This window comes from Columba livia, chromosome 1, assembly GCF_036013475.1.
Source record: "Columba livia isolate bColLiv1 breed racing homer chromosome 1, bColLiv1.pat.W.v2, whole genome shotgun sequence".
Lineage (NCBI taxonomy): Eukaryota > Metazoa > Chordata > Aves > Columbiformes > Columbidae > Columba > Columba livia.
Window position 1 is genome coordinate 196798244 of NC_088602.1, and position 9553 is coordinate 196807796.

At 47.4% G+C, this 9553-nt stretch overlaps 1 protein-coding gene across 1 annotated transcript; it reads left to right on the forward strand.

Annotated features, from left to right (window-relative positions):
* The first annotated feature begins 5604 nt into the window (after nucleotides 1-5604).
* Nucleotides 5605-7447, forward strand: CCDC71L (coiled-coil domain containing 71 like). Its single transcript, XM_065049048.1, has one exon. It carries the CDS (start codon nucleotides 5796-5798, stop codon nucleotides 6648-6650), a length of 855 nt encoding a protein of 284 aa, XP_064905120.1. The 5' UTR covers nucleotides 5605-5795; the 3' UTR covers nucleotides 6651-7447.
* The last annotated feature ends 2106 nt before the right edge of the window (nucleotides 7448-9553 follow it).

The window sequence follows — 9553 nt, forward strand, 5'->3', positions numbered from 1 at the left end:
CCATTCTTCCATTTTGGGGACCCACAACTTTGCTGGGAAATGAACTCCACTGAGTAATTATGAGCCATCTGAGAAAAAAAAAATACTTTTTTTTTGTAATTTAAATTTTTCTGCTTTATATTTTCTTGTGCTTCTATGGCATTCTTGGATTATGAAAACTAAGACATAATCATTTCTTATCTGTCTTCTTCATGCTATCTAAGTTTTATAAACCTTTATAATATTCTTCCTCAGCCATCTGTTTTTCAAGCTGAAGAGTCTTAGCCTATTTAATCTCTTTTCACAGAGAAGCTGTTCTGTATTTCTGCTTATCCTAGTTGCCCTTCTCTTCATCATTACGGTATCCTTTTAGAGATGGTAAGACTAGAAATGCATGGTATTCAAGATTTGTGGAGTCACAATGGACTTCAATTCAGCAGAATGCTGTCTTCTGTTTTGCTTTCTACCCCTTCCACAGTGATTCCTAACACCTTATTTCCCTTCTTGACCGCAGCTGTGATTCCTACACACAGCTTTTAAAAATTATTTTTATTTTTTTTAAACTTAATAACTGGTTGAGACATCATTCTTGTAATTTATTTGCTTTTGACTCTTTTTGAAAGTATCTTCAGGATTTTTGCCAGTGGTTGTCTGGGCACTTCAAGAGCCTGATGACTGTTGGGTAACACCTGAGGTTTAGCTGTGGATAGATGTGGAGTCATGCTTGCACTGTCACATAAACTTCCCTGAAAGTTTGCGAAAGACATTTCGAAGCAAACTAGCCAAAGCAGGCTGCCAGTTAATGCAACCTCTCAACAGTGGAGGCAAAGATATTAGAAAAGAGTGGTTATCTTTAAAGGTGTTGGATAGACTCTCCTTGCTAATCTGGGTAGAAGAGCATGAGTATGCTGGAGGAAAATCCCCAGCAGCAGAAATTGTATGACTTAATATCCAGGATTTTAAGCTTTATTAGCAGGATTCAAAACTCAATGTGATCATATGTACAGATAACATTTTTAGCAGTTAAAATAATTAGCAGTTACCAGTGTTTTTTTGGTACCAGACAGGAATTATTTAAGAAAATAATTCCTCTCCTCCCCTCTCCCCTCTCCCCTCCCCCCTCCACCCTCCCCTCCCCTCCCCCCCCTCCCCTCCCCTCCCCTCCCCTCGCCTCCCCTCCCCTCCCCTCCCCTCCCCTCCCCTCCCCTCCCCTCCCCTCCCCTCCCCTCCCCTCCCCTCCCCTCCCCTGCCCTTCCCTCCCCTCTCCTCCCCTCCCCTCCTCTCCCCTCCCCTCCCCTCCTCTCCCCTCCCCTCCCCTCCTCTCCCCTCCCCTCCCCTCCCCTCTCTTCCAATGTAGGCATTCACTGTGTTTTTACTATAACATTTGTTAGAAATTAAAATCAACAAAAAATTAATCCAGTGACTCTATACATCTTAGTCAAGCCATTTTAATCCACTTCATTTTATTAATCTGTTAAAGAAAGGCAATATTTACTTACATAACTCTGGAGTGCTGTGAGTTATAATTAATGCTTATAAGTAATAGTATGATTAAAATGAAGAGCTATGCACTTCCAAAAAGATTATTAATTTTATTATCATCGTTATTACTGTACTGAGGTATTGTAAATTACTGAAAGATAGCCAATTACCATGGATTTTCTTGAGATGAGTTTGTAAGGTATTAAAAGGAGAGTGTTACACTGCAGAAAACTCATAATGAAGTTGTAAAACTGAGATTACATCCTATGCCTTAAAGTGGTATTGTCCATATTGGAAGCAAAAAAGTCAAAATAATTGATAAATACTGATTAACACAGAAATGTACCAACATGTCTTCTCACTTGTAGCTACAGTGACTCATTTACTGCTTGCTGAAAATTCCCCATCTCTGTGTCGATGATTTTCGAGTCAGATGCCAGAAATGTCTGTAATTTCAGAAAAAAGGTTATGGCTGGTGATTATAAGCAACTGGGTTTCTGCAGTTTAATGAGGGCCCAGTTGTCAGCCGAGCTGCTGAATCTGGCAGTGGGAGCTCCCACCAGCTCCTGTGGTCCAGCAGGTGAAGAGCTCAGCCATGGTCACCCCGTGACCGTGGCCGGGCAGTCACCCACCAGAGGGTGACTAATTGCAGCACAGCTGGATCCAGAGGTGCCTGGCCCTAACGATTCCAGATCCAAGCTCTTATCCTCTGTGTTATAAGACACCTCCCTCACATAGATCAGTCTGCTGCACAGCTGTGCTCCTAAGTGTGCTGTGAAATGAATCTCATTAGAAACAGCACTGACACCATTGTTCTTGGAAAGACTTTTTTTCAAAAAATGGGTCATTTATAGACCTGGTTTAGAATATGGCTGCACCTCAAGACTGTCCTCATGAAGATTTAAAATAGCTTTGTTAATATCCACTTTAGATGGTTATTTGCATTAATATTCTTGAGCTTCCCAGGAACACAAGCTGAATTACACTGTGAAGAAAATTCCTTTCTTTCTACTGGCAGTAAAGAATAATTTCTTACGCATAATTTCTGCCTCTTATTGACTGCCTTTCAAGACATTCCAATTCAGGCTCTTGATAAGTTGAGAATAAAAGATTTCCCTATTTTAAATTGAAAGATTAATTACAGAACAAAGACTGTCTATGAAGAAAAATGTAATTCCTTGCCCTTTACTGATGCTGAGACAAAGTAATTAGTTAGGAGTCTAATCAAACTCTGAGTACAATTTGTAGAGAAGGTTAAACCACCTCTGCCCTTGCTGACACCTTGCTGTGCAGGGTGCTGGAAAGAGCTCTGCTTTAATTGAAACAATCCAGGAACCTGCCAAGACACTCTCCCTGTGACAGCAACCTCTGAAGTATCGCAATGCACCATCTAGGGGGACATGGGACTTCACAACAGCTGACAAAATTGTGCTATAAAGCTGCAAGCATAGCATTACCATGTAGGCAGAAACGGCACTGGTGACTCTCACAAAGGGCTCAACCAATGCAAAGACAGTTTTTTCCCACTTAATTCAGGATATGCTTTGTTGGGATTGCAATGATGCTGTGAATATTTCAGTGTTGACAGGCTGGAGAAATGCCTGATAATGATAGGGCAGCAGGAATAAGCGGATGGGGTAGTGCAGATCACATGTACTTACACTCCGAAAAGGTTAAGGGAATTTTTGGAGATCTACCAGCAAAAGAATGGGAAAGGCATACTGGCAGGGATTTTGCAAGCTTGGGATAGTGGATCTGCAGAAGGGAACTCTCCCCTCAGGTCAAGATGCTGCCTAAAGAAACTCCTTAAGGTTGAGAGCCTCATCTTATAAAGGTGAGTGATTGCACATTTTGAATCATCTTTCCAGAATCAGGGGATCCCCTGAGTTGGCTGTGTTGTAACTGAATTCCCCTTGGTATCTCAGACTGTATCTCTCCCAAAATATTAACTGTAGGGGAAGCAGAATTGTTTATACCTCCAGCTCACAGGGTAGGACCATGACCTGTTGGTCTAGGTGTGAAGATTCATATAATAACCCCTGAGAATGGTGTATGGTTTTGTACCATAATTTCTCTTATTTTACATCCTTTGTTGATATCAGACTCTTGAGTTCTTGTATTTCAGGTATCTCCAACAAATACCTGTTCCTTATCTAAAGGAGACAGCACTGGCATGGTGCTATTGGTGTTGCGAACCCAACACTGAATTGAAGTTCAATCTGGAAAAGCACACGCTCTCCAAAATATGTGGGCAATTACACCACATCAGGTTATCAAACTCAGAGTAATATTAGCTGAAGGAGTTGGAGTAATGCTCATGTATCGCTGGAAGATGATAACGCTCCTGTTTTCCTCCCCTGTCACAGGCTGGTTCACTGTTCTTCATAATCTTGTACTACAAGCCCATGCTCTGGACAGATTTCCACAAGATCAACATGTAAATACTTCGATTTGTTTAGCCTCTACTGTAACTAACTCATCTGCCTTTTGCATTAAGGGAAGATTAACAACTGCAGACCTTTTGACAATGAGTTTCATTGGCGTGCTAAGCCCAGTAGCTGTATTACAGAATTATCCTATGCCAGGTGATTTAGATATTAATGTTTCTCATTGATATTGTTCTGAGTAGGTAATGGCTGCATGCCAATGAATGTTACAAAATTGATTGCTTGTTGTACTATTTCCTCCTTTGATACCATAAATGCTGCTTTGATTTTGAAGGCATGTGTTGCTTACACCTATCTGATAGATCAGCCAGTGCAGAAGATGGCATTCAACATCAGGTCACCTGGATGTGTGCAAAGCATCTGGCACTGTCCCGCCCAACATCCTTGTCTCTAAATTGGAGAAACGTGGATTTAATGGATGGACCAGTTGGTGGGTAAGGAATTGGCTGGATGGCCACACTCCAAGAGTTGCAGTCAATGACTCAATGTTGAAGCCAAGACCAGTGACAAGCGGTGATCCTCAGGGGTCAGACTGGTGCTGTTTAACAGCTTTGTCAGAGACATTGACAGTGGCACTGAGTGCACTTAGAGAGTTTGCTGATGACATCAGGCTGTGTGGTGCAGCTGACATACTCATGATGAGAAGCTCAGCATGACCCCACATGACTCATCATGACTCAACCTACTAGCCATGCTTCTTTTGATGCAGCCCAAGACATGGTTGGCTTGCTGGGCTGCAAGCACACATTGAGGAGTCATCAACTAACACCCCACATAAGTCCTTCTCCTCAGGGCTGCTCTCAATCCATTCTTCACCCAGCCTGTATTTGTGCTTGGGATTGCCTCAATGCATGTGCAAGACCTTGCATTTGGCCTTGTTGAACTTCATGAGGTTTGCATGGGCCACCTCTCAAGCCTGTCAAGGTCCCTCTGGATGGCATCTCTTCCCTCCAGCATGTTGACCGCACCACATGCTTGGTGTCATTGGTAAACTTGCTGAGGGTGCACTCAGCCCCACTGTCCGTGTTGCTGACAAAGACGTTAAACAACACCGGTCCCAATACTGACTCCTGAGGAACGCCACTTGTCGCTGGTCGCAGCTTCGACATTGAGCCTTTGTCTGCAACTCTTTGAGTGTGACCATCCAGCTGGTTCCTTACCCACCAAGTGGTCCATCCCTCAAATCCACGTCTCTCCAACTTAGAAACAAGAATGTTGTGTGGGACAGTTTCAAATGCTCTGCACAAGTCCAGGTAGATGGCATTGGTTGCTCTTCCCTTATCCACCAAGGCTGTAACTTTGCTGTAGAAGAACCTCATCCTTGCAGCATGGTGTGCCACCAGCACACGTCACAGTGCTCGTGCCAGGCCCGACGTGGGGAGCCGCACGCCCATCCCGAGGGAAGTGGCCACGAACTGGGATGTCCTACTGGAGGTGGAGGCAAATGGGGCTCAGTGGCGTTCTAGAGTTGGTGTCCGCTGGTTGTGCTGGTCACCCCAGTTGGGCCTGTCCCGTCCCACCGCCCCGGGGCAGGAACACCGGGCAGGTCCCCCGCTGCCCTCGCCCCGGCCTCCCGTGGGGCGCCCTCCGCCCTCCCAACGGCCGCCTCCACCGCGCGGGGGCGGGGCTTGGCCGCCCGACGTGTTTCAAACGGGCCAACCGCCAGGCGCGGAGGGAGGGCGGGCCGGCGCGCAGTCCCCGCCTGGGACTTTAAAGCGCCATTTTGTGCCGGGCGGCAGGATATCGATCGTCGCTCCGCAGTCGGCGAGCCGGTGGTTGGGTGCGGTGAGGTGGCGGACGCCCGCGGGCGGCCGAGCCGCGGCCGGCGCCTCTCGTCGGCGCCCGCACACGGCGTCTCTGTCCCCTCAGACCTGCCGTTCTGTCTCCATGACCCGCAGTAGGAAGCAGGCGGCGCTGGAGAGAGGAGCCGGCGAGATGAACCAAGAGGCGGGGAGCGCGGCGGCGGCGGAAGCCCGGGCGGCGGCGGGGGCAGTCGGCGGCGGAGCGGCGGCCGCCGCCTGGGGGCTGGAAGGGGAGGCGGAGAAAGTTGTGTACTCGCGGTCGCGGGTCTCCTTCGCCGGCACCAAGGCGCTGGGCGACGCCCTCAAGCTCTTCATGCCCAAGTCCACGGAGTTCATGAGCTCCGACTCGGAGCTGTGGAACTTCCTCTGCAGCCTCAAGCACGAGTTCTCCCCGGTCATTCTCCGCAGCAAGGACGTCTACGGATACGCCTCCTGCCGCGCCGTCGTCCCGGACCCGCCGTCGCCTTCGGCGGGGTGGCCTTGCCGCCGGGCCGGCAAGCGGCGCTTCCCGGCCGCCGGCGCCAAGCGCCGGGCCGCGGCGGCGGGGGGCAGCGCCAAGCGGCGGAGGCGGCGGCGGCGCCGCAGGAGGGGCCGGGGGGGGCAGCGGCAAGCGGCCGCTGCACCGGCGGCCGACGGCCCCCCCGGCGAGGGGGTGGCGGCGGAGAGGGCGGCGGCGCTGGGGTCGCCGGGCGAGGATGCGGACAGCGGCCGGGGCAGCCCGGCGGAGGGGCCCGCCTGGGAGCCGTTCGGGGGCAAGTCGCTGGAGGAGATCTGGGAGGCGGCCACCCCCCGCCTCACCACCTTCCCCACCATCCGGGTGCGGGGCAGCATCTGGAACCGGCGGAGCCTGACGGCGGCGCGGCGCCAGGCGCAGCGGATCCTCGGCGTGGACCTGTCTCCCGTGGTGCGGGTGCGCCGCTTTCCCGTGGCGCCGTCCTGAGCCCGCGGCGGGAGGGGGGGAGGCCGGCGCCTCACCTTGGCCGCGGTGCGGACAAAGAGACCGATATCAGTCACCTGTTTACATTGCTTTTGTCTGGATCGTGTTCTGCTGCTGCACTTTATGGCCCGCTCGTGCGGGGGCCGGGCCCCCCAGCCGCTCGGGGGCCGCCTGCCGGGCCGCCGCGCAGCCAGGGCCCCGGGCTGGGCCCGGCCCGTCCCCGCCGGGGCGCGGGCAGGTGCGAGGGACCATCTGGCAGGTGTCACCCGTGGGGACCAAGTTCCACTTCCACTTCTTTTTCCTCTCCCATTGGGCTACCTCACTGGTCCAGAAGTCCACCCAAGAAGTTATTTTCCAAAGGAACTTACTTTCATGCTTGTATAATAAAGCACCGCCTGATTCTTGCTATTTTTTTTTCTCCCCCTCTTTTCCGATGGGTTATGTATGCTTTGTGGTGTTGCACTAGTATGTGCTCAGGGTATTTTGAATCCCAAGCATTCCCAAGTTTCAGTTCACTCTGATCAAGGATGCATAAAGAATGGAGGTTCAGGACTTGTGGCTGTTCTTGATGGTGCAAAAACTTTTCAATTTCATGGGCTTAGTGATATATAAAGATGTATTGCGCAGTATAATTGTTACGCTTTTGTATCTAAAGTCATTTTTAAAGTTTTCTAGTTGAATAAGTATTTGTTTCTATTGAGCACCTAAAGATAGAATTGTCCTGATATTTTATAAGCCTGTTTACTTTAGGGAAGCTCATTTGGTCAACAGAATTGAACTTAATAAAAGTCAAAGAACAAGTGACGTTTCAGTTCAATGAAACTGCACAGGAATGGGTTTCTCAGTGAAGTACCCCATCTAGGTGCTTATGGAAATAAACTTAGAGTTTATGGGGAATGTAACTTGCACATCAATGCAACATATAGGTGTCTGAAGATGAAGCGTGTTACAATGCTGGTGCTGACAGCCAGAAGTCAGTAGCTTGCATGATCCAAATATCACACTCAAGTGCCTCTCTCTGCAAGAAGAGCAAGACTTGATACCTGATCACTAGATAACAAAATAGTGCTGGTTGTCATCCCAGGGTTGTGAGATGATTAATGATGGAAAAGCATATTTAACATAATTATTTGCACATAATTATTTTTATAAATGTCTCCTGGGTTTCATGGTAGGCTCTGATGCAAGATTCATGAGGTAGCTTGATTATTTTGACTGAAAAATATCATATTGTCATTCCATGTGATAGGCGGTCTCTCTTTAAACTGGTTTATTAAGGGCTTTCTTTAGGTTTTATTCCTTGCAGTTGGCACGTGAGGAGCAAAGGGGTGTGTGTGTGTGTGGGGGAGAATGTGAATTTTTTTATTATTTTAATAATAATAATTATTTTTTAAATGTTTGGGAGAGGAATAAATGCTTGGTAATAGACGGTTTCTGTCCCTAGTATCCCAGCAAATAAGACTATCCAATTCCTGTGGTGGAATGAATAACTTCACAGCTTGTTTATAGAATTTCTGTTCTGATGGCTGTCAACTCCTTGTTGTCTGCTGTTGACAGAGGCATTAAGATGGCTTTATGTGCAGAGGCTGCTTGTAAAACTTGCTGGTGCTAACCTAAAGCAGCCAGCTTCTAAAACCTGTTCATATTTTGTAGTTCTCACTTAGTGAAGCTGCAGAGTTCTTACTCTTCCAAACTAATGCTTAATCTATTCTATATCCATCGGGCTTTTGAAATTGTTCATATAACGTTAGTCTGCCTGCTGATTGCTGCAGTTGTGCCACGTCACATTTCAGAAGTGAATTAGGAAATGAAAGTTCAAGGGTACATTTTGTTTTGCCGTTTCTCTGGCTGTCATAGCTGCTTAAATGTAAAGACAAAATTGTGTTGATTTAAAACTCAGTAAGACAAACTGCAGTGTGACCAAATGCCAAGGCTCCAGGTTTTTCAGTTTTGACCTTCCACTTGAGAAATGCAAGTTAAGAATATTGTTCTTGAAGTGTTTAGTTGACTTCAGTGCTCCTACGGTTAGGTTGAGGTTTTTGTTTGTTTGTTTGTTTTGTTTAGTATTCTTTTGAAAGATCTGTGTAGAAAGATGATAAAATGTAAGCGGTTGTCTTGTACAGATTCTTCGCTTAACTCATGAACAGGCTAGATCAAATGTCAAAAGAGCAGAGTTAAGGCTGCCAGAGGTATGATATGTGAGACACTGTGTTAAATTTGTGCTGCCTTGTTTTGAGGCTTATCGTGAAAAATGCTGTGTGGGTACAAAGTATAGTGAAGTAACTTTAACTGTGTTGCGTGACTTGTTGTGTGGCCTATATGTGTAAGGCTTGCTTATTTTTGTTTTTGGTTGTACATCAACTTCTTGGTTTTGATGTGGCAGCTTACGGGGGGTATAGCACGCTTTGCTGATACCCTGTTAGCAAGTGGGATTGAAGTTTCCTTGTAGTCTGATCACCTCTGGCAGATGCATTTATAGATTCTTAACTGAGCTATTTTAGTTTGTGAAGTCAGTTAAAGGGGGAATATTTAGTCAGGTTTTCTGGCAAACTGGTGTGCTGAAATAGCTCAGAAGAGGATCTGAGTACAGGCTGGGGTGTGAAAGCTAACAGCTTACAGGGAAGCTAAGAGAGCTAATTTCATGATAGTGTTCATGGCGGTTTGTGGCAATCCAGGACAGGATTATCTGTGCTCCAGCTTTCCCTGCCACTTTTCCCTCTCAAAGCTGCAACTCCTACCTGCTTCCCTTGTGCTCATCTGAGGAAGCTAAGCAATCATAAAACTATTAAATTTCAGGTTTGGGCAGGTTGTTGGCTTTTGTTTGACCTTCTAGCTGTAGACCAGAGCTGTGGAAGCTTGTAAATGGGTGTGCAAAGCTGCTGCAATGTTGAGTTAGATAATTTTAA